A 24136-nucleotide genomic window follows, 5' to 3' on the forward strand; every position below is an offset into this window, starting at 1 on the left:
GAAAGGGAGGCCGGGGCCATCAGACAGCGGACACCGAACAGCACGCCGTCAACGACCTCACGACCGGCTGGCTGCCACGGGCGGGCGCTGTTCAGTGCACCACCTCCGTCGGCTTACTGTACCCAACAGGCAGGGGCGAGAGTGGACAATAACCGGGACAGGAGCGGAATGAATGTTTATCCTCTGCATCGAGGATGAGGATCTAATTCATCCAGTCCATCCATCCGTCCCTCCGTCTGTTCAGCCCTGAGCCCTTGGTAGTGGAGCAGCAAGGCTTGAGGTCGTTGGGAGGGGGGGGGTCGATGGATACCGACGAGGGGGCGCTTGTCTCAGTTCTCATACCCACATCAGATGGAAAGTTCGGCAACTACCAGTGAGCAGGTGGGAGAGGATTGTGCAGAGTTGCTTAGACTGGGCTAGACTGGGCTGGGGAGATTGAACAACGGTCAGGTCGGTGGTTTCAGCCGCAACAAGACGCTGGCGAAGCTGTGGCCCACGGAGAACTCCACGATGCCGTCATACTGGGTGACGTGGTAAGGATGACGAGCGCCAAACCGACCTCGTAAAAGAAGTCCTGATCTAGTCAAAGGCTATTTGGCACAATTTCGCACGATTTGGCATCAGGGAAAACGACCGGCTCTGGACAACGAAGGGGTTTGAGTCTTGGAGACCCGGGCCCAACCATCGTGCTCTCGCCGCGAATCGTGGAATCTTAGCGGTAGCGTCTGGAAGCGGACGACGACGGTGGTATCAACAGCAGATGCTGTGGTGCTGTAGATGCCCTCGGTAGACATGTGCCAGGCGCCTCGAGCAAGGATGGGTCCTGTCGACCGTGAATCTTGATTCCGATATGATGGACGGCCGAACCAGTAGATCAAGGCCGCCAGATTCTGGGCCTCTGGTGATTCGATATCCAGGCTAAGGAGAAGACGAGGCAGGAATTTTGCGATTGGACAGCGTCGAATGACACGGAGGCTGTATTATCAGCCAGCCTGTGCCGGCCCTCTGACTACGGCGAATCTGGCACACAGCACCGCAATTGCACAGCAAAAATAGAGAAGCGCCCGGGAAGGAAGGTACGTAAGCCCACGGCCCGTCTGTGTTGTGGGCGCGGGCGCGGGCGGTGTTGGGGAGGATTGCGAGTGGACCGGTAGATCTGGGGATAATTAGACTCGGCCATCCGAAGCTGGTGCGTCGAGCTTCTGGGGAGGTGACGGGTGGTGGTGAGGCTGGGTTTGAGGTCATGTTGAATCCGGCAAGGTGCCGAGAGACATCAGACAGAAGCGATGATTTGAGGACATGGAGTGGAGGGAATCTGGAACACGGGTCTCTAGCGCAGACTTGACAGCGCGATCCAGGGCAATGACCAGTAGTCGATTCGTCCGAGGCCAGCCTGCCTTTGGCGGGGGGGGGGGGTGTTTCGCTGCACTGGCTAGCCGAGTAATGTTAATTGGAATAAGATGGGCTGATGAAGACTGCCTACGATATCCTCACGGACAGAGTGTGGTGGGATGAGAGTGTGCATCAGCCAGGACACACACACCCACTTTCTTTCTCACTCCCTCTCTCTCTGCACGGCCAGAGCACAGGCTGGGTGAGCGTTGGGGAGTGCTGACGCGACCTGGCATTAGCTGAGCTGACATGACTTGACAAGAAACAAGTCGAAAGAGGGTATATGGGAGGAGGGCGGGTATAGTTGCCGGGCGTGCAGCCGGCGATGTTTTGGCGGAGCGGAACATGTGTCGTTGGAAGAGGCACGAGAGCGGGGGCAGGCTAGAGTTTGAGGTTCATTCTGAGTGGATGAGGCGGACAGGTCGGATTGGCCAGATGCGCCCTGCAGACGCGGAAGGAAGCAAGGCAAGGCAAGGGGTCTGGGTCTTGGGTCCGGGGTCCAGGCAGGAGTGGGCAAGGTGGAAAGGTGGGCAGGTGGGGCGCCTGGGCATCCGATGGGGACATCTGGACCAGTCAGACACATTAGATTCTGACGAGGGCTTGTGCCTGCTGGGCGCAGGCTCCAAGTACCTGGGGTACCTGTCTGCTGGAGATACTGTGTAGGGTAGCATCCAAGTCCACGATGCCGTGCCATAGCACCTCAGAACCTGATGGATGAGTCTGTCAATTGAGACGGATGGGCCGACAGAATTGTAACTCACTTGTGGTTTTGGACTGTGAATGCTGTTCTGCCGCCCGGGTTTCGGTCCCAACAACTGGTAGAAACTCGAAACCAGCCGTGGTCGGGATTTGCCTGATTAATGAGGCGCGCTGTCGGACACACACTGCAGCACGGCCCAGAGAGCCTACACCAACTAAGCCCAACAGTACCTGGGGGGTCGAGGACGGAGGACATCGCGTACAGCGACTGTGTGCAGTGTGCAGCAGCGACACAAACATACATACACCCAGGTACCACAGTGGTTAAAGACCCGTGGTTTACCCCAAGAGGCGTAGGGGCGTAGCGTGTCTAGATTAGATGGACGGGCGACGCGAGGGGGGCTCACTGGCTCACCAGAAAGAGTCTCAGGGGTCGAGGTGTTTCAGGACCTGTGTCAGAGCCTCGGACCCATGCAAATCAGACGCGGCCCACCACCCACATGCAGCCCGCTGCAGACTGCGGACAGCAGACTGCAGTGGCGACCCCACCCCGCCTCCACCCCGCCCACCTCCAACTTGCAAGTTGCCGACCCGCCTGCCAGTCATCAGTCATCAGCTACCACCCCTCCACCCCTCCACCTCCGGCAGAACTCAAGTCGCTGTCTGGTCCTGTCCTGACGCTCGAGCTTGGTGCTTAGGCCCAGACTCGCTCTTGGACCTGGACTGGGACTTGGGCAGACTCCAGATTGACACTGCCAACACCAGCCAGTTGCTGTCAAAGTGCACTCAATCTCAATCCGAATTCGCCTGAACATCACGGCTCGGCTTGACTTGTATGCTTCCAGTCAGCTCCTGTCAAAACCTTCCCCCTCTCCCCTGCCCACCCCGGCCAGCACTGCGCGTCGTCCGCCCAAATAGACTTCTTTAGGGTCCCAGCCTGACCGACGTGTACCGCGGCCTTGCCGCACCTTGCCCGTCTGGGCCTTCCTCCTTCATCGCCAGTTTGGGCCCTGTCACAGTCTGCACAAGTGATACGATGAAAGCGCCTGGTGAATCAGATTCCCTGGAGATCCAATCGGTACCCGGTAACGGCTTTGGTGCTTCGCTTCACCTCTCTGCTCCTGCTCCTGCTCCTGCCACCGCTGCCAGTCTTGTTCTGAGGCTGTCGGGCAGCCGGACTGCGGCAGATCATATCGTCTCGGGATCTGCCTGGTCTTCTGGCGCCTCTTGGCACGTTTGACGTCGCCGAGAGCTACTGAGCGGCTTTGGCAAGTCTCGTGAGGCCGGACGCGTACATCACCACCCTCGAGCGCCATGGCAAGCCTTGACTCGCCTCTATACACTACCAAGTCCTCACTTAGCCTGAGGGTCTCCTGCCATCTACCATGTATTCGCCATGGCTCTCCTCGGCACGAGTAGCACGAGCACGGCACACAACTCCATGTCAACTCCTCTGGCCGATCGATCAAGCTACTAGGCAGGCTTACGAGTTTGCGCTGTGGATGGTGTGCCATCATTCCGACGTAGAATCAGGCTGGCTAGCTTGTCCATCACAGGCCTGGCATCGATGCCGCGCGCAGACTTTTACCTAGTACGAGGCAAATCAGAACCCAACATGCTGATCGCTCCATTCCTTTTTTCCCCTTGACCCAGGCAAAGGCCACAGGCGACGATCCTTAACAGCCATGCCCGTGCCATGGTAGTCAACAGAACGCAGGGGACACGATAAGATGGAATCCGCTGTTGATCAGCCCGCGTATTGCTAGGTGCCGACCTCCCCTCGTGCTCAAAAAGCTCAAGCACGGGCAGGTACATGGGTACCCCATCCTGTCGGCCCTTCAATCGTCGACAACACAGCAATATTGACGTGACTTATAGCCTGATGTGTGCAAGGGACCCCTCGACAAGTCCATTCATGCGCTCTTCTCAACTCCACCGCGGGCTCAAAAGTTTCCCAGGTTTCTGGCCAGTTAAGCATCGACACCAGCGGGTTCAGCACCCTCACCTAATCAAGACGTGCCGCGGCACTCACCATGAACCATAAAGACCCTTTGTCGGCGCCTCCATGAGACCCGCTGTGCCTGAGACTATGGGCTGTACCTGCATGCAACGCATTCCAGTTCGTCAGTCGAACGGCACGGGATCGTGTCCCTCGAGTGTGTGGGGTTGGGACTTGAGGTGGACTGTGATCGAGCCTCGTTGGGTTTCGACCTCAGCCTGAATCCATACCAAAGATGTCAACTCTGGTGTGCCTATCAGGCCCCGCTTACCGTAGGACCATGTTCCGAGCGACATCTTTGGCCTGCAGCCCAGTAGGCAGCTACCGCTTGTCCGGGAAGAGCTTGCGGGCGCACGCTGACGTCTGCAACGTCCGGGCGCTGGGCGCGCCTCCCAACCCGTCATCGCATCTTTCGCAAGCTACCCGCGGCCTGTACGGCGCCGTCTCCTATTCTGAGGCAGTCGGGCGAAGTTTCCCGCCCGGTGGCCCAATAGCCCAGCAGCCCAGCAGCCCAGCAGCCCTAGAGGCCAGGATGTCACTGCGAGACTGGGCCGTTGCCGTTTCGATTTGCTCACCTTACCCAACCAGCCGAGAGCCCAGTGCTTCCATGGCACCTTCGAAGATTTGTTCTTTCTGTGGGTCCACGGACCATCGACACCATCGACCTTCCTCCGGAGGGTCCGTAACAGGGGCCGGCGTGTTTCTCTTCAAGGGCCGTCTGCCAGAGATTAGCGATTTGTCGCATGACAAACCCGGCTGGATTGGGAAGTTGACCGGGATCGCTCGCTAGCAGCCGTCGGCGCCGCGGTCTATATTTCGACTCCTATGGAGATCACAAGGTGTCCAATGGTGACGCGATGCGGCCCTCCGCTGCTGGCTGGGCACATTTCGCAATTCCCCTTGCCCACCACAACCCCTCCCCCACACCTCCCTCACCCAGGTGAGAGAGGCCGCCGGTTTCTTGTCCGGCCCAGCCTGGCTCGCAGCCCTGCCGCGCCGTGCGAGGTTACTCACACCACAGCGTGTCAGGCTACGGCCATCGCGTGTAAGCCCGAGGACTTGATTGGTCGCTCTCGCGCATACTGACGAGTCCTCTCGATCCACCACGCAGAGTGAGCCAGCGCAAATGTGAGCCGTGGGCTACTGCAACGGCAGCATTATCTCACCCTTCCTTTCTTCCTGTCTCTCTCGTCTGTCGAGTGGCTTGCAATTCGTTCATCGCAGCCATGTACCTCGTATCCAATCGAAGCCCATCCTGGCAGAGGCACTGCTTGCGAGAGTGCCGTCCTCTCGCAAGTCTCCCCGCCCGAAACCTTTTCTTTCTTGTCTGCCTAGGTTCAAACCTCGGGGTTGGAAAACAAAACTTTCCAAAACCCCCCCTGAAAGCGTCCCCGCTGCGCCTCTCCCATGGCGACGTTTCCCAAGATCGACGGGTCGACCCCCATTACCGGTAACAACCAACAACCCGCACTATCTTGCTCAGGCGGATCGTTTGATGTCTGGACACAGCCTCACCTCGTCCCGCCCTGTGCGCGCAAAGTAGCCCACCCTCCCATCCATCATCCAACCAGCCAACATGCGTTCTTGGCTTTGAGCACCCTCCACTGCCCGCCCTGCAGGGCAGGTCACGTAGATACTGTAGCAATGGCCCCAATTAAATTGGAACCCAGCGAAGGGATCGACCTGCATGCACAAGGTCTGCTTTTAATCTCCCGCGAGTTTGCTGTAAATAGAAGCGCGCCAGAAAAGGCAAAACGGCGGCAGAAACTTTTTTTCCTCCATCTGTCTTCTCGGGTCACAACCTACTCTATTTACTTGTCGATACCTGCGCTTGTTCCCAGACCGATGACGGAACTGCCGGGCTCGTTGCGCGGGTTTTGTGTCACCCCCCACCCCCCTTCTTCCAGCTCCTGGCTCTGGGCGCCCTCCCCTCCTTCCCCTGGGGGGTGGCTTGGCTCTCTATCGTGCACAGAAACTCCTAGGCTGACCGAGTATATCGAACGGTCATATCCTACCACGAATGGCGCAGTCGTCCGAGGATGCCGAGGCTTTTGGTTCCCCGGAGAGACCTGGCGGTGTCCAGACGAGAAGGGAAGGTTTCTTGATAATTTACTCGCGGACACCTAGCCCGACAGGTAAAGTCATCGAGATGAGCCAGGAGGCGGCTGAGAGGCTCGGTATAGAGGCGCGCGCGGAACGCGCAAGTACTACTGTATTTGCGTGCTTTCTCAACTGCTACGTGCTACTGCTGAATATGATACACCGGGGCGAGCACGCTCTTCCGTCACGTCATGAGTGACCAACCCCCAACAAAACTTCCCCTATTGAACTCTCGCAACCACGAAAGGCCCGACTCCGCCTCCCTTCGCCCCTGACAAACCCTGAAGGACTACCTCGTCACCCCTTGTTCACCCTCTTCCACACCTCGGCCTCGGCGCCTGCCAGCTTCTCCCCGGCCGTCGCCGCGAGCTTCTTCGCGGAGCTCCAGATGCCCTCCCCGTCCGCGCCGTCACCGCCGCCGCCAAGGCTCCCAAAGCTGCCGCTCCTCTCCCGCTCCTCGGCCTCCAGCGCGTCCTGCCGCGCCCGCTGGTACCGGTCCATCTCCCCCGCGTGGACGTTCTGCTGGTAGCCCGGCGGGTGCTCCAGCGGCGAGGCGCCGGCCGCGGGCCGGGGGGGCGAAGGCCGTCGAGGTTCCGCGCTGGGCTGCGGGCGCTGCTGCTGACGAGGTGGAGGACCCCGCGGGCGGGGGGATTGCCATCTGAGGTGGGTAGGGCACGGCTTGCTGCTGCTGCTGTTGTGGGGCGGCGGTTGTCTCCCCGGCCCTGGGCGGGGGTGGAATTGTGGACGTCGCTGTCACCCTGGGGGGTGGGCCGCCTGCTCCGGGCGGCACTGGAACTGCCCCGGGCTGAGGCGGCGGTGGGCCCTGGGTCCCTGGGAGTGGTTGAGTTGGAGTCGGCTGGATCGGTGAGTAATGTCGCTGCGCAGCGCCCGTTGGGGCCGGGATGGCTGGCACAGCTCCTGGCTGCGCTGCTGGGTATCCTGGGCCCGCGGCTGGTGGCCCAGCACTGGCGGCTGCTGTGGTCGTCGGAAGGCTCGAGTCAGGAGGTGCGTTCTGGGCCTTCTCTGCTGCTGCCGTCTCGGGAGACGCTCCGGCGGCCTTGGCCGCGTTGATGGGGCTGTGAGCATAGATGGGAATGGGCGGCATTTTCGCTCAAGGACAAGCTCGACTGTGAGTTGTGGTAGTCGACTGGTGTTTGTCCGGTTTGGGGAGCTGGTAAGCTGATAGGACGGCTTGCTGGCTGGCTGCCCGCCCTGGAATGAATGCTTGATGTGGGTGTTGTTGTCAAGCGCCTTGTTGTCCTCTTGCAGCCTGTGGAGCTCATGCAGCTCTCTTTATCCTGGTCAAAAGGACGGATGGTCAATCATAAGGTAGGATGAAAACACCTGTTGGTCAATGGGATTTTGGAAAAACGATGTTTGCTGAGTGAAGTTGCAGAGTGATGTGTGTTCAGTTGCTAGGCGCCGCGCTGTTTCTGATGGCCGCAAGCAGAATACGTCATCAGTGTCAGGTGACCCCCATCCCATGTTCCGGAGGGAGACTGGAACGCTGTTCAGAATCAGAACATATACTGTAATAAGAGAAGAAATTGTTGACAAGCAATCGGATCAGTATGATTGATGACTTGCTGAGGCCTGGGCCACCTGTGGGACTGGCATTGTGGAGTTTATCCAACTGGAAGTTAATCTTGCGGCAGCTTCTGATGGTAGTATCCACACATGTCTGGGCAGTACCACTTGAAGTCTGTTGTTCTTTGACTTCTTTGACCTGTAACTCTGATTAAACACAGTCATGGGTGGGAATGGCTTGTGACAATTCGTATAACATCAGCCCACTGTCTGTGTGATGGTTTGCTGCCAGCAACTGGCGATGCTCTGTCTTGGCTTTGAAGGGAGTCTTTTCAACTCGTACCACATTGAGGCTTCAAGGTTAGGGCACGCAGGCCGGGATTGTTATCACTTCTAAGAATGAATTCTGTAGAATAAAAGAATACCTATATTGAAGAACGAATATGCGAAAGCTCCAGATACCGTGTGAGCCTTAAGCCAGGCTTATATGCTTCTGACGGAGAACAACAGTCAGTCAGCAGACCTGGTTGTGAGCTTCTCAGTCCTAGTAACCCAAGCATCAAGCCTGGAGAGATTCCTCAAGGCTCTTAGCCCTGATTCAGGGATTGTCTTTGCAAGAAGAGAGAGAGAGAGGGAGAGAGAGAGAGAGAGAGAGAGAGAGAGAGAGAGAGGTGATCTCATTAACTGTAGGGAGACAAGAGACTGTCATCATGACATGTAAAGCCGAGGAGAAGAAACTGATCAACAGTACAGGTTGAGTGAGCCTGGAAGAGTGAATCTTGAGGTGGTGTTGCACTCCTGCACGGCAGACGGCACGGGCCAGCTCTGTGAGGTTGACGGGCGCTAAGCCAAGAATGGACACTAAACTCTGGCCGGACAGCAGCAGCACTGTCACTCCGAGTGCTTCTCGACCAGGGTTCTGTGGTTGCGCGCGATGCTGCAGGCGGCGCAATTGGAGCTCTGGGCCACGAACTGCCAGGCCAACTGGAGATTTTCGAGATGTAATCCGCGCCTTCAGCCCTTCGCCTCCCCAAACCCCACAACCTCACCCTCACGCTCGTCGTCAACTCCATCCCCATCCTCATCGCCGTCCAACCTACCAGCCATACTCCACGATGGTTGGAAAAGTCAGCGAGCGCGTCCTCGCGCGGGAGGGTAAGCATCCCTGAGCACAAGCCGCGACGGGCCACCACATGCTGGTTAGCCCGTCACCGGGCAAAGCATCATGGCTGACACCACGCAGGTCTCGAGCGAACGGACAATGGCATGAAGCAGAGCAGCTGGCCGGACGTTGTCCCAATCAACCAGAAGAACTACTACACGTGAGTCTTTCCCACCTCTACCATGCTTGCGGCCACAGACATATACTGATGGTTCCTTCCCCGTCAGCGAGTATATGAAGCGTGACACACAAATCCTACCATTGCGACTCCAATTCGATGCGAACCTCGACAGAATCGCACAGAATGCCAAGGACAGAGATCGCGAGCGCGCCTTGAATCCTAAGGGGGAGGTCCCGCTGGGTTTGCCGGAAGAGGACGAATATGAAGCCCAGGCCGAAGACGGCAGTGTGCCTGGCAAGAACGCCTCTGATCCCTCACGCATCATCATCATCCACCCTGGCAGCCAAAACCTGCGGATAGGCTTTGCCAGCGATGCACTACCGAAGACGATACCCATGACCCTGGCGACGAGGTTTCCCCAGACAGAGGCCGAGCAGTACGAGGCGCTACCCCGGCGACAATTTGAGGCCAAGACCACCGATGAACAATACGGGGAAGAATGGTCGAAGAAGTACAACAAGATGTGCAGCGACTTGAAGATCGACATGCGCGCCAACAAGCGAAAGGTCCTGCCAAACTCTAAAGAGCTGGTGGTTAATTACAACCGGCGGGCTGACCCCGAGGTCATTCCTGTCCACAATGATCCTCTGCAGGTCGAGTGGACCGACGTCAAGTCCTTGGAGGACCCCAATTCCGTTGCGTCTTGCTTCATCGGCAACGAAGCCCTGCGAGTTCCCGACGATTCAAGCCCCAAGTTCAAGTTGTGGTGGCCAATACAACAAGGATGGATGAATGAAGACGACTACACGGCAGCCGAGCATCTATACGATGACTTCGAGACTCTACTTGATAAATCAATCCGACAAGAACTCGGCTTGACTAAGAATAGCTCTTGGAAACACTACAGTTGCGTCTTTATCATCCCCGACCTATACGACAAGAAATATGTTGAGCAGGCATTGCGGTCGTGTATGAACTGGTTCGAATTCTCAAAGACCTGTTTCATACAAGAGAGCATGGCAGCAACCTTCGGCGCTGGTTACACGCAAGCTTGCGTTGTTGACGTTGGTGCGCAAAAGACCTCGATCACCTGCGTCGAGGACGGGCTCTGCATCGAGGACTCGCGTGTCAACTTGAAGTACGGTGGCTATGACGTGACGGAGACGTTCATCAAGATGATGCTCTACGACAACTTCCCTTATGCAGATATCAACCTCCGGAGGCGGTATGATTTCTTGCTGGCAGAAGAACTGAAGATCAAGCACTGCACCATGACCCAGGCAGACATCTCCGTACAGCTCTTCCAGTTTCACCTCCGCGCTCCCAACCAGCCCACCCGCAAGTATCAATTCAAGACGTACGACGAGGTCATCCTGGCTCCCATGGGTTTCTATGACCCAGAAGTGTTCGACAACTCGACAAAGCTCCGCGGGCGAAGGAAACTCATCGACCGCTCCTACAACGCCTATGATGTGGAAGTGCCAGACGACCCTTTCTCAGCAGCACAGTTGGCTATTTTGTCACTGAACAAGCCTTCGATAAACCAGATACCCAGTGCTATCCCTCCGGGGGCGGAATTCTCCACGCCGATGAAGGAGAAGCCCAACCCATTCAACCACCTCACTCGCGACGGAACCCCACAGGCGTCCAACGCCCCTTCACCCGCACCCGAAGGTGCAAGCACTCCTGTTCCTCCTCCGTTCGTGTTTGGAAAGGACAGCACCAACGGAAACGCCAGTCCATCCCGCAACGGCGGCACACCAGTGCCCCAGACCAACGGCGGCCCTGCCCCGAACAACGTGTCCCAACCCCCCCCGGGCATCTTCGTCGAGCGGGAGGAGCACCCACTGAAGAAGCTCGCCGAGGAGCGGGACGAAGTCATGCCGGTCGTCCCGCTCGACATCGCCATCCTGACCTCGATCCAGAACGCGGGCAAGACGGATGACAAGAAGGTTCGCGACCTGTTGGGCTCGATCATGGTCATTGGCGGCGGCGCCAAGGTCCCGCACTTCACCAGCTACCTCGAGGAGAAGCTGCGCGCCCGGCGGCCCGACATCGCTGACAGGATCCTCGTGTCGCGCAGCGCGAGGGACATGGACGAGCAGGTCGTGGTCTGGAAGGGCGGCAGCGTCTTCGGGAAGCTCTCTATGAACGACTCGTGGATCACGCCGTTCGAGTACGAGAGGCTCGGGCCGAGGGTGCTCCACCACAAGGTCCTCTGGGCGTGGTAGGTCCGCAGATGCAATGGAGGTATCTCATCGGTCGAGGATGAGGGATAATGAGGTGTCCGAGACCGGAGGTGGCCACTTCTGCGCGCGGTCGATAGAGTGAGAGAGAGGTGTAACAACGTGGGAGCATTCGGAGTTCGGAGTCATTCTGGGAGGGAGGGTCCTAAGGTAGATAAGGACACGAAGGGAAAGCGGGATACAAGATATTCCTTAGTTAGGTTCAGGTTGTCGTCGAAAGAACTGGCTCTTGTCAAGATGCGCTGGCGGTACGGCCAAGCGGGACAAGACGGAAATTGAAAATATTTGAATTTGACTGCCTCAAACAATGGACCTTGCTATGTGGAAGTTGACTTAGGATGCTGATTTAGGATGTCGAGTTAAGACACATCGATCCCTAACGCCGATCGCTACCTTGAGATGAACTACTTGATGGAAGCACGTAAGGCCAGAGGCTGCTTAATACACCTTCTTACTAACTTTCACGAGCAGGACGCCATCGGTCTCCTGGCCGTTGGCATCCAGCAGATGCACGAACCTGTAGCCGGTCCGCAGCCGGTCCAGCCGCACGCACGCCCAGGAGGCGAGGTCGTCGCGGCGGAAGGACTCGTCGTCCCGGATGATGAAGCGCACGAAGCTCAGCTCCTCCACCACGCCGGGGATCCCCTTGAGCTCGAGGCTCTCGCCCTTGAAGTCCGGGTCGCACGTTCCCTTGATCGTCGTACTGCGCGCCTTGTACTGGCCCTCCTTGTCCTCGTCGCTTGAGGCAGCCCGCCGGGCCGCCTCCTCGCCCTCGCGCCCCAGGTGCCCGTGCCGCTCGCCGCCCTCCTCGACATGCAGCTCCAGCTTGACGTACGGGTTGAAGGACTTGGCGGACGTCTCATCCAACGGCATGGGAAGACTCTGCCCCGCGAAGAGCTTGACCTCGAGGTCGAGCGTGCGGTGGGTGACGACGGGCTGTGGCTCCGATTCGTGGCCCGGCTTAGCGCAGCGGTATCCTTCTGGTTTGAGGACGTATCCCCCTGTGCCTGCGAACATACCCTCATTCAACCTACGAGGTGATGTTAATGATATGTCTCTTGGAACTTTGCTGGTACTGGCGGTGGTTCACTTACATCATGCCCTCGTCCCAATTTTGCCAATTCAGCGCCACGATCTGGATACCTTTTCTCCAGAACGATGCCGGGTCCAGATTCGACGAACCGATTCTCAGTCCCGATGGGTAGGCCCGCATCATGTATTTACGGTTGTGGTCAAAAAGCTGTATAGCCTCCTTCTCGTGTATCTCCGCGACCGTCTTCTCGGCCAGGGAGAATATGTGCGTCGGCATGGTCGCCTCTGGCTGCGTGAGGGACTTGAACGACACGCCGCGGGTGTAAACTCCAAGGTCACTCAGCGCGTGGATAATCTTGGAGGGCTTCTTTTTCTTCTTCTTCTCGGCGGCCGCGGGGTCGACCGGGCCCGCGTCCTCGTCTGATATGGCAGCTGTGTCTGTCCCCGGGGGCGCGTACTTCACCTTGACAAGGATCTTGTGGCGGTAATCGCCTGGTGGCGGCAGGACGCCTGCGTCCTTGTCGGGAGGTGGTACGAGCAGGCCGTCCCAAACCCGCTTCATAATGTCGACCATGATCTCCTGCTGCTGGGCACCCGCGTGCACTTCGAGGGACACGATCAGCGGGAGGTCTGTCACGGCGAAAGCATGGTCCTTGATGGCCACGCACACGTCTCGGAACGAGACTTCCTTGGTGAGAGTGTACCCGTGCAAGACGCGCGGCTCAGTGGGTGCCACCGGCAGGGAGGGCACCTTTTGGAGCACAGCGGATGATGTTGACTTATCGTCTCCCTTGGCCACTGGCTTGGCTTCCTTTGCCGCCGAGGGTGATGGTGATGCGGGAGAGGCAGCCTTGTGCTCCGTCTTCTTGTCCACATATTTGTCGAGTTTCTTCCCCAGTGACGTCTTCTCCAGCTTTGATAAGATCGACTTGGGGAGCTTCTTCTTGGCCTTCTCTACCTTCTGTTTCCTTTTGGCGTAGATCTCTGCCTTCTTGGGGTCGTCGTCCTCAAGGTCGCTGCTGGAATACTCTGAGTCCGTATCGTCACCGTCCCAGACGTCGATCTCGACGCAGCGACACCCCCTTAGCAGAACATTTTTGAAAGCATCCGTGCTTGACTCGCTATAGAGCTGGTTCCCGGTGAGGTAGGTGTTGTGACTAGAGCTGATGAAGTAGCTGGATAGGGGGTAGGTGAGATCCTGGTCACTGGTTCTGCAGGGCCCGACAATGTTGCTGGCATCTGAGGTCATGTAGTGCAAGAAGTCGTTGAAGTCCAACTGCTCTTTGGTTGCCAGTTCGGCGGGCAGCGCCTCGTGTTGAGACTCAAGGTCGCCTGCTTGGGTGCAGCGGATGAATGTGGCGGCCTGCGCCTTGTGCCATGACTTGTTCTCGTCGGCATGGCAGTTGAAAACGTTGGTAAGATAACGTAAGATGTGCTCGTGGACTGTCTTGACGTGTCCGTGGTGTTCCTCGCCGCTTACACCACCGCCGGCCTGATGCACGGCGTCCTTGGGCGGGGGAGCTTGTGAGGCCTCCTCTGTCATTTTGGACCGTGGATGTCAAACGCAGATCTCGCGCAGGTTGGGGGGGATGTGAGCGAGACCGTGGGCAAATGTCTGCAAGTGTCCACGGAATGGAGAGAGACTCATGTCATTAAAGAACACCTCACCGCTAGAAATAGGTCAGGAGGCTTGGCCGGTCGCTTTGATGAAGTCGAGCCCTGATAAGTGGGTTCGCTTCGAATGACCGTGTCGTAAGTGACCAGGGAGCTTGTACGAGAAGATGAGCTTGCCATACAAAACCCTCTGCGTGTCACTGCCTGCTTGTGCTGTATGCCCCGGTGGGTCTCGGGCCAGCTGGTGACATAGACATGGGCACACCAGACGGACGCACCAGAGAGGGGACACCAGAGGCCAGCGACGGTTTATGCTCAGAACGGCTCACGTATCATGGAAACTTGCGATGTTATGCCGGGGACAAAGGCCATGAGAGACAGCAGCGCGGCTTTTAGGATGGCAGGTGGCGTCACTCGAGTGACAGGTCAGTCGTCAGACAGAGACACATGCAAGGGCGCCAAGGCCTCCAGCTGTGCACCTGCAGCTGTGCACCGGTTGTTGTGGTTCCACACCTGGGGGCCTGGGCACTGGGGCTGCTGGAGCGGCAGCTTCGAATCGTGCTGTGCATGCAGCCCTGCTGCCCTGGAGCTCACCCCACACAGCAAGGTCCAGCTGGGGGCCCGGTTTCAGGGCCCTGGCCCGCCAGCCCGGATCGTGTTGGATGGGCCTCTCAACTGCCAGCCTGCACGCACCAATTCAGGTGTGCGTGCCGGGGAGCTTTCCCCGCACCGTTCCCTGCCTGCGGGCAGGTGCCAAGTTTATTAGAGGCTCACGAGCTCCTGAACACCAACTTCCAAAGTTGGCGCGACTGCGGTAGAGGAGAACAAATTCCCATGGTCAGGTCTTCGCATTCTCTGTGCCGAACTGTTCTCAAGGAGCTGCGTACGTTGTACGAAGGTAGGTAGATGTGTACATCGGTTGTCAAGATGTCCTAGGCCAACCCACGGACACGTTCTACCGTATTCGCTTCCATGTCGAAGAGCCACTCGCCAGTCTCCTCATTCCACGGCGCAGTGGCTTCATCAGAGAGCTCCCAAAATGACGCTTGGCCCATAAGGTCGTCCAGTGCCTCTTCCACGTGGACCCTAGTGCGCGGCTTCCCAGGGACTAGCTCTGCCTTGTCTGTCCCCACGCCGGCCATGGCCAGTGGCCTGGACAAATCGAGCGTGTCGGTGTTGCCAAACACGAAGGACAGGTGCCGCAGCGCCGTCAAATCGGGGACGAAGTATCCGAGTGTGCCCACGTCCTCGTCCATGAGCATGTGCGAGCTCAAGGCAAGATGCGCGATCTCTCGGCAGAAGGGCTTCGTGCCCTCCGGGAGCTCTCCGTTGTACTCGTCGAACTGGGACTTTCGAACGGCCGCAATGAACTCGTCGAAGTACCGGTACGGCACAAAGAAGGCATCCTTCTCTGGCCGGTATGGGCGGCATGGGATGTTGATGTTTCTGACCGTGTCCTCCCTGAATGATAGGCGGCTCTTGGCGTACTCGCGAGACTCGTGGCACACGTGCATGATGGCTGGGAAGGCGACTACGACCTCTCGCTCGACCTCCCAGTCGGATTCGGCCTGGTCCTCCTCGCTCTCCTCCTTGATTCCGAAGTCCTCCGGGTCGAAGAAATACACGCCTGGCATGTCTGCATCGGACAGGCACTCGGCCCAGATTTCGGATCGGATTTCCCCAGGCAAGTCTTTGAATTCAACCATCTTGCAGTTCTTGGCTTCCCAGGCCGTGCGATGCGTTCTGTTGACGATGGTGACCGGTGGGAGGTGAGTGGTTTGCTTTGTGAATTGTGCTGAAACGTTGAAATTATAACAAGAGGCTTGCAAGACGCGTGTTGATCAACTTTAATTGTCGCGTCGATGTGTCCAAGGGAGGCAGGGATCGACCCACCCCTACGTCTTGTGGTATTTTCGACTGCCACCCCGCGTCGCGTTCAACGTGTATCATGTAAAGTACGTAGACGAGATACTGGCGAATTGTCTGGAAGGGGCAGAATTCGATCGATCCCTATGATCGACCTCCCATTTGAGGCTCTTTGCCCGAGACATGTCACAAGTGGGCAGCAGCACGGTGACCCATGAATCCGGAGCTTGGAGCCCGGATCTCTAAATCGGAACCGCAGGCATTCGGCACGGGGGGAGTGCCCCAATGTCACTACCCGTCCGGCTTGCAACTGCGGTTTCGACCGCCTACCTAGACACGTGAGCAAGATTAAGTGTGAGCAATGCGGACTGATCAATTGCCTCGAGTGCTATTCGCCCAGGAGACAAGACAGAATTGCTCCTTGTCCCCGTTTTGTCAAGAGAAAAAGTGGAAGTGGCCCGACAGTGACCCTTTTTCGGCCCCGATCTCGGAAGGTGGGGCTCCTCTCAAAGTGCAAAGCACAGAAAGCAACCGAGGGGCACGCTTTCCTCGTCGATCAACCTTGCCAGCAACTCCAACCACCCCGTCGCTTCCCCTCCTGTTCAAAGCTATCTCAGAAAAGCTCCCACTCAATTCAACATGGCAACCCACGACATTGTTGTTCTCGGTGGTGACCACTGTGGTCCCGAGGTGAGTGCCAATGGCCCACTGCAGGCTGTGCATTGCGATGTGTCCCGCCCGGCAACGAGCTGTTTAAACTTCCGGGTGAAGTCATGAGAATGGGGCGAATGCTAACAGAACTTCGAAACGCAGGTTGTGGCCGAGGCAGTCAAGGTACGCCAAATGGAACTCGGGGGCGGACCTGGCTTGCATGCCACCATCGTCTAGCCTCGAACCGAGCTCCCCGCGAGCTTGGACTCGGTTCAAGTCGTTGACCAGGAGTACTGACCAATTCACAGGTTCTCAGGACGGTCGAGTCTCTGAGCCCTTCGGCTGGCAAGTTCAACCTGCAGGGGCATCTGTTTGGTGGTGTAAGTATCTCTGTCGCTCTGGACGCACCCTCGTAGCTACCCCCACATCAAAGAGGCCGAATGGGTCTGCTGGCATCAAGAGCCATGGGCTACAGTCACGGTCAAAAAAACACAGCTAACCCTGCCTCAGGCTTCCATCAATGCTCACGGCAAGCCTCTCACTGAGGAGACCCTCGATGCCGCGAAAAACGCCAACGCCGTTCTCCTCGGCGCCATTGGCGGTCCCGAATGGGGTCCCTCTTCTCCCGTCCGCCCGGAGCAGGGCATTTTGGCCCTGCGCAAGGAGCTGGGCACCTATGGCAACCTGAGGCCCTGCAGCTTCGCTTCCGACTCTCTTGTAGACAGGTCCCCTCTCAAAGCATAAGTCTGCCGGGGCACCGACTTCGTCGTCGTCCGTGAGCTGACTGGAGGTATCTATTTCGGCGGCCGCAAGACGACGGGTCCGGGTTCGCCCTGGACACGGAGCCCTACAGCAAGGCAGAGATAGAGCGGATCGCTCGTCTGTCTGCTCACCTGGCTCTGGCGCAGAACCCTCCTGCCAAGGTCTGGAATCTCGACAAGGCCAACGTCCTGGCCACCAGCCGTCTGTGGAGGAAGATCGTCACGGAGCTGTTCAAGAACGAGTTCCCCCAGCTCCAGCTCGAGCACCAGCTGATCGACTCGGCCGCCATGTTGATGGTGAAGAGCCCGCGTACGCTGAACGGAATCGTCATGACGAGCAACCTGTTTGGCGATATCATTAGTGACGAGGCCAGTGTCATCCCCGGCAGCATTGGTCTGCTGCCCAGTGCTAGTCTTGGTGGTCTGCCAGATGGCAAGAGCAAGTGCAATGGAATCTACGAGCCAATTCACGGTAAGTTCGCAAATCTCCCAAATCCTAGATGGCTCGTCAAATCCCGAGAGGAATGCAGTGGGCTAACACACCTCACCTCATCTAGGCTCGGCGCCTGACATCTCAGGAAAGGGTATCGTCAACCCTGTCGGCACAATCCTGTCGATTGCAATGATGCTCAGGTACTCCCTTGGTCTGCCTAAGGAGGCGGATGTCGTTGAGCAGGCAGTCAAGAACGCCATCGACAGCGGCGTTGTGACTAAGGACCTTGGTGGTAGTGCTAGCACCAAGGAAGTGGGTGACGCCGTTGTTGCGGAGCTGGAGAAGATCTTGAAGAAATAAGTGGTCAGATAGACAGTCTTGGCCGCCTCTGAGCGAAGGAGCGTTATGTATTGGAAAGTAGACAAAAGCTAATGTGTTCTTTTCCTGCACGAGAACGGCTGAACTTTTCTGCAGGTATATTGCACTGCGCATACCTCGGCGCCTGGATAGTCGCTCGTGGATATCTGCATGTTTGAAGTCGTTGCCCTCTCATTTGCTCGCGTTAACATGTGAGACATGTGTTGGGGCACGCCAAATGCCGTTGTACATGGTATACTAGGTGGAACACTCAACATCTGGTCAGGTTGCGAGGCCAAGTAACTGCCGGCCGATGCCCAAGCCAATCTGACCGAGATCTATGGCTCCATAACCGTGCAGTCTTCGTACGCTGTGGGATCGCCGACCCGGGACGCTATCAACTGGTCCCACGGTGAAATGCAGAAGCTGATGTTGATCGCGGCCACTTGCTTGTACCCGATTACCTAGCCTTTGACGTTTCTCTGGGACCACGTCAATGTGAAGAAGATGCCGAAGCTCGTGGGTCTGTTGATCTAGGCTCGGCGTCAACACTTCACGGCTTGCGGATTGATGACATATTTGTGCCTGTGTTTCATCATATGACCTAAAAAAGGGGAAGGAAAGTAGGTAGTATGATAATCGACAATGCCATTTCGGTCTGCTTGACGGTCCTCAGTCGGAAGCAATGAGTATGCTCATGTCTCCCCTCGCTCGCCACTCCAGATCTGTGACCTGAGCCTATAAGAGCATTCCTATGAAGTAAAACGATGATTTCGACCCTAGGGAAATGCAGGGGGAAAAAACAGGATGTCAGTAGGATCTGCCCACACGTCTATCCCCAAAACTTAGATGCCGAATGCACGCCCAAATGTCTGGAAATGCCCTACTCAAATCTAAAGGTGTGGCCAACCTGTTCCTGTCCGGTTCAACTCTGTGCCCAGATGTGACTCTCTCATCCCCAAATTCCTCATTACGGGCGAAGAAGAGATCAAGAATTCGTACTTCCTCTGCATCCTCAAGCTTCCCCTCGTTGACCACTCGGTCTAATCTACCGTTATCAAATGCAATGCCATGCCAAAGCAATACACCGAGGGTATGGGCGGCCTCAAAATTCTTCCTGAGGTCTTGAGGCCCTGTGTGAGGTCTCAACTCGGATATCTCGGCCTCTAGCCTTAGCCAGAAATGCTCTCGCAGCTCTTGTGCCTCGGGGTAGTAGCCAAAGCGGCCATCGTGAGCAGCCTCGCCCAGCAGGGCCTCGAGACCGTAAATCCCCACGCCGAATGGGAGATATTCGGCCTCGGCCCAGTCCAGAAAGCCAGACAAAATTATCTCTCTTGATGAGGTACCCTGTGATTTTCGAACCATCATATTCGCCGGGACGACATCACCATGCGTCAGAGCCCATGGCAGCGCCTCAATGTCACCCAGCCGCTCCAATATATCTCTCACGGCGGGCTGGAATCGCGCAGGGAGATGAGCTCTCATTTGTTGTAGCCTCCATCTGATAGATCCACCTATCCGGCCGCGGAGACTCGAGACAGCTGGGTCTGATGCCGAACGTGAGGACTTCCAACCGATGGCGATGAACCTGGCAAACTCGCTAACCACGTCTTTTCTCTGCCGCCGTAACTCGGCTTCCGGCGACGGAGACTGTGCCTCGGAGGCGCGTAGCTCGGCTACAGACAGGCCTGGTATCCTCGACAAGGAATAGACGTGGAGTGAAGTGTGAGACTTGTGGCAGCCATCGTCGATCACGACTGCCTCGTCCACGGGCTGTCGGTGTAAATTCCCACCAACATCATCAGGCGAGCATGAGGTGGAAACGTCTATAACTTCGAGAAATTTGGTCTGCGGCGCAAGGCTTCCATAGATGGTTTTAGCAGCGTCCGTCACCCTGACATCGAGCTTGTGGACTGTAGGTCGGAACTGAACAATAGTGTCACGTCCAACGCAGAGCGTGTAGGAGCAATACCCTTGAGGTTCAATCTCCTTGATTTCTTCGTTGGGAAATATACGGCGGGAAAGATCCAAACATTTTGATCGAGTATTTCGAGGGAGCCCGCAACGCTCGAAGAAGTCACTCACATCATCGTCGACAGAAGACTGACATGGGGCCATTTGCACAGGAAAAGATTATGGATAAATTTGTTCTGGCGAGGAACCACGAACCACACATGGCCGAGATGAAGCTCGATGAAAACAGAAAGTGGAGGTCGACATGCGAGGTGGGATGATGTCCTTGTGGTCCGCTGCCCCGGCTGATCTCATGCAACCCCCACGTTTGGTTGGGCATGCCCGCCACACCTCACCATCGCACTCACGACTCATCCGTCTTGCCCGATTAGGTAAATCCCGCTTCATTCCTTGGCTTTGGGGTCAGGAAATATCTACGTGCCGCATCTGAGACGTTGATTTCGATTCAGCAAAGGCATTGCACTGCGTGATTTTGAGTAGTTGATTTGGTGACATCGTCGAGGGTATTCCAACAGTATCTAGCGGGCGACCGGATGGTGATATAATCGATTGAAGATGCTTCATAAGTCAGGCAAAGAAGACGCCTGCTGAATAAATTGTAAGCAGGCAGGATAATCTTCTGTCAACATGGGCAGACCTGGTATGCATACTATGCAGTGCTTGCTGCTGAGTGTATGTCTTCCAACGGAATCTCTCTTGCCCATCTCACTTTTTCAAGCTTGGCGAATTTGGATGCTTTTCTGCTCAAGAATTTGCTCTGCAAGTACCATCATTTCGATTCACAGCGCGAAGAGAGACTCCAACAATCGACGGTTGCCTGAAACTCAATAGACGTTGTTGAAGATGACATGTCTTTCACCGTTTCCTCCAATATTCACCGGTGCGCCGCCTCGATAATGTCCAATGACCAGCGCACGCACTGTGATCAGTGTAATAAGCCAGAGAATGAATACAGTCGCTCCTTCGACAAGGCTGAAAAGTTTCTCTGTCTACAACTTGGGTTCCGACGGCGAATGGTTCATGGTGCCATGGTTTCTAGGATGAAAGATACGACAACTCGTGACTGCTTCCTCTTCGAACCAATGTCCTTAACACAGCCTTGAGGTTTGTTGACCAATTTACTGTTCCGAAAGTTATTTATGTGGGAGCAGACACACGGTCATAAAATGTGAACCTCTCACAGTGGGTGGCAAGTGGATGTTGGGTAGGAACAAACTGCGAGTTGCACCTTCTTGAGAATTAACAGTAGCACATCCTTCAAGTACCTTGCTGAGAGGAGTTCGGCATGGTGGCTCCTGCTGTACGGTCGTTCTAGCTCAATCGACATTGTTTTGCGTCGTCTCCCGCCTGTTTCTCAAGACAAGAACACAGCCTGGACAACAAGCAGATCCCTCTGATTTTGAAATTGGTCGAACAGCAATTCCTTGAATCTCTACAGAATTCCTAGGTATCCAACAACCACCGGCATACTCGAGGCACATTCAAGCTAGCTTTCCAGGATGAGTTCCGGAAGACGCCAGAGCAGTGCCGCCGCCGCCGCTCCCCCCTCTGCTCGCCAGAAGAAACGACTCATCGTCTGCTGCGATGGAACCTGGATGAACTCGGACAAAGGTTGGGAAAAGGGCAAGCCGCAGCCCCCATCCAACGTTACTCGTCTAGCCCGGTCCTTCAACCGTGGTTGCTCGGATGGCTCGGTTCAGGTCATCAACTACCAATCTGGCGTTGGGACCGGAAGCACCATGGCGGACGCCTTCTCTGGCGGCGCCTTTGGCAACGGTGTAGCAGAGGTGAGCGCTCTTCCTGGCGACACTCCACTTCTCCGCCATGTCTGATACAGTATCCAGCACATACGCGAGAGCTATGCATTCATATGCGGCAACTACGTCGACGGCGACGAAATCATCCTCATCGGCTTCTCTCGTGGCGCCTTCACCGCTCGAAGCATCGCCGGCATCATTGGAAGTCTTGGCCTCCTCACTCGCGAAGGCATGGAATTCTTCTACCCTATCTTCAAAGACATGCAGAACTGGCAAACCAAGAACTACAAGGATCCTTACCCAGGTGTTCCTTTTGAAAACAAGCCCAGGGGTGAAAACGCGGCCGAGGACTACCGGCGCGTGCTCATCGAGAAGGGTCTCACGCGGGTCTTCGAAGGCGGTGGCTCCGGCAAACTCATCACCATCAAGGCAGTCGCAGTCTTTGATACCGTGGGCAGTCTTGGAGTCCCCTCGATCGCGTGGATGAAAAAGCTCGGCATCGACCACACGACCTCGGAGCTTCGCTTCTACGACACGAAATTGTCGGACCGCATCCAGAATGCCTTCCAGGCTTTGGCCCTGGACGAGCCACGACCGCCCTTCAGCCCTTCGATCTGGGAGCGTCCTGCTTCCAACAAGGGTGTCACCAATCTGAAGCAGGTCTGGTTTCCTGGAAACCATGGCAACGTCGGTGGTGGCTGGCCTGACCAGGGCATCGCCAACATGACCATGGCTTGTAAGCAACATGCCCCATCCTCTAAGGGACCTACCAACGGCTCCGTGTTTCTTTCCACTTGGAAGATGTCTGACTGCCTCTATCAGGGATGATGGATCAACTCGTCAGTATGGGCGTCGAGTTTGACAGCGGCTCCCTCCGTCGGGCCCTAGCAGACACGGAGAGATATTACCGCGACCATCCCTCAGCAGCTGCACTTCCAACCAAAGAAGCCCCAAAAGCAAAGGGAAAGCCCCCGAAAATCATCGCAATGGCCACTAGAGTCGTACCAGACAGCCTGAAGGCATCCGCCGCAAAAGTCTCAAAGGTGACCCCCCCAACATTTTACAAGTGGGCCGTTGACCCCATCCTCGAAGGTAATCACCCCTTGCGGCCATGGAGCACGGGTGCTATCCTCAGAGCTCACAGTCCAATGTACACTCTTGCGGGTACCATCACCCGCTCTCCTGGCATGTACCACAAGCTCAACTCGTACAACGGAAAAGAGTTGCCCGAGTATCTAGAGGATACAGGCGAGCAGGTTCACCCTTCCGTGCGAATCCGCCTCGCAATCAAAGGCTTGGGCTACGATGACAAGAAACAATGGAATGCAGCCGCGCTCACCAACGCCGACTGGGAGCTTGCGAAGAAGACGGATGGAAGTTGGGTTTGGGTATACGAGGGCAAGGAGGACCTCCCAAAGAAGATCCTCGAGGAGTCAGAGCTGGGTAATTACGAAAAGAAGATGTTGGACCTGGCGGGCGGATTTCCGGACATTCTAGAGTTTGTCGACAACATGACCCTGGAGGAATTTCAAGACATCACGAGGAGGAAGACCTCTGTGATTCCAGTGCCGGTAGAGCCATCAAACACCTCATGAACATGCCTCCCCATGAGTCTGTTTTACCAAGATCACTCACGGAAGTTATGAACGTTTCGGTGGAAGGTTGAGAATGTGTATTTAGACTTTTGTTCGCGCACTGGATACCCGCATTACCTATAGAGCCTCCTGCAAGAGACACAGACTGTCTCTAATACCCCCTCATTTCAATCGCGAGTGCGGATTCCAGGGTTTCGGGGTAGGAATATGTCCCGCAGGGTGCCTAAATAATACCGTCTCGAAATACAAGCATACGAGAATATTGTGAATGTCCCGGTGTGGTCTGACATTATTTGTGCAATTGGCCCATATACTAGGCAAACATATGAAACGTGAGTCCCTCAACAAATTTGAATAGACATCTGGCCATTTCAGCATCGAATTACTCGGCTTTTCAGCAGACGACATGCTACTGGAACTTCAATCCACTGCGCATTGATGGAACTCGGAACAGAATCGAAGAAATGAAGCTATCACTTGAGCGTTGGGGAGATGAGAACTGTAATTGGACCTCTCTCCCCGCGCTGTTATCATCCAGTCGCCCAGCCGACTAGCAGGATTCAGTATACTCGACAAGGTCGAGCCAGATTTAAATGGTTAGAGATGGTGGATAATCCAGGTATGTGTGATATGGCCAAGTTGACAATGATTTGATAGTCCCCGTGTCCGACACCACAGCAAACGACATTCCCCAATAGAATGTCCCTAGGTAAATGATTGCAACTGGCCATGAGATATGAATGTATCCAAGAAAGCACTATAATCTGAGATGAGGCCATGTACTTGCAAGTACCTGCTGTGGTAAACGTGACCACTGGGATCACCTCGATGACGACAAAAGAGCAGCTTT

General features: G+C 56.2%; 7 protein-coding genes across 7 annotated transcripts; 3 read left to right on the top strand and 4 right to left on the bottom strand.

Moving 5' to 3' along the window:
- Positions 1 to 6487: 6487 nt before the first annotated feature.
- INS49_006791 (uncharacterized protein) lies at positions 6488 to 7295 on the bottom strand (the record flags this gene model as incomplete). The annotated part of the gene is made up of 2 exons (XM_043167559.1): positions 6488 to 6808; positions 6867 to 7295. The coding sequence occupies 2 exons, from the start codon at positions 7293 to 7295 to the stop codon at positions 6488 to 6490; spliced, it is 750 nt and encodes a 249-aa protein (XP_043028703.1).
- A 1537-nt stretch (positions 7296 to 8832) lies between these two features.
- INS49_006792 (uncharacterized protein) lies at positions 8833 to 11231 on the top strand (the record flags this gene model as incomplete). The annotated part of the gene is made up of 3 exons (XM_043167560.1): positions 8833 to 8872; positions 8961 to 9039; positions 9107 to 11231. 3 exons carry the CDS (start codon positions 8833 to 8835, stop codon positions 11229 to 11231), a joined length of 2244 nt encoding a protein of 747 aa, XP_043028704.1.
- A 453-nt stretch (positions 11232 to 11684) lies between these two features.
- Positions 11685 to 13821, bottom strand: INS49_006793 (uncharacterized protein; the record flags this gene model as incomplete). The annotated part of the gene is made up of 2 exons (XM_043167561.1): positions 11685 to 12276; positions 12341 to 13821. The coding sequence occupies 2 exons, from the start codon at positions 13819 to 13821 to the stop codon at positions 11685 to 11687; spliced, it is 2073 nt and encodes a 690-aa protein (XP_043028705.1).
- Positions 13822 to 14824: 1003 nt separating this feature from the next.
- INS49_006794 (uncharacterized protein) lies at positions 14825 to 15598 on the bottom strand (the record flags this gene model as incomplete). The annotated part of the gene is made up of 1 exon (XM_043167562.1): positions 14825 to 15598. The coding sequence occupies one exon, from the start codon at positions 15596 to 15598 to the stop codon at positions 14825 to 14827; it is 774 nt and encodes a 257-aa protein (XP_043028706.1).
- Positions 15599 to 16397: 799 nt separating this feature from the next.
- On the top strand, positions 16398 to 17963 carry INS49_006795 (uncharacterized protein; the record flags this gene model as incomplete). The annotated part of the gene is made up of 6 exons (XM_043167563.1): positions 16398 to 16448; positions 16572 to 16592; positions 16718 to 16789; positions 16920 to 17134; positions 17200 to 17642; positions 17728 to 17963. 6 exons carry the CDS (start codon positions 16398 to 16400, stop codon positions 17961 to 17963), a joined length of 1038 nt encoding a protein of 345 aa, XP_043028707.1.
- An 884-nt stretch (positions 17964 to 18847) lies between these two features.
- Positions 18848 to 20078, bottom strand: INS49_006796 (uncharacterized protein; the record flags this gene model as incomplete). The annotated part of the gene is made up of 2 exons (XM_043167564.1): positions 18848 to 18853; positions 18909 to 20078. The coding sequence occupies 2 exons, from the start codon at positions 20076 to 20078 to the stop codon at positions 18848 to 18850; spliced, it is 1176 nt and encodes a 391-aa protein (XP_043028708.1).
- A 1355-nt stretch (positions 20079 to 21433) lies between these two features.
- Positions 21434 to 23286, top strand: INS49_006797 (uncharacterized protein; the record flags this gene model as incomplete). The annotated part of the gene is made up of 3 exons (XM_043167565.1): positions 21434 to 21721; positions 21779 to 22427; positions 22514 to 23286. 3 exons carry the CDS (start codon positions 21434 to 21436, stop codon positions 23284 to 23286), a joined length of 1710 nt encoding a protein of 569 aa, XP_043028709.1.
- Positions 23287 to 24136: the final 850 nt, after the last annotated feature.

Source organism: Diaporthe citri (genome assembly GCF_014595645.1).
Source record: "Diaporthe citri strain NFHF-8-4 chromosome Unknown scaffold_2, whole genome shotgun sequence".
In the NCBI taxonomy this organism is placed as follows: domain Eukaryota; kingdom Fungi; phylum Ascomycota; class Sordariomycetes; order Diaporthales; family Diaporthaceae; genus Diaporthe; species Diaporthe citri.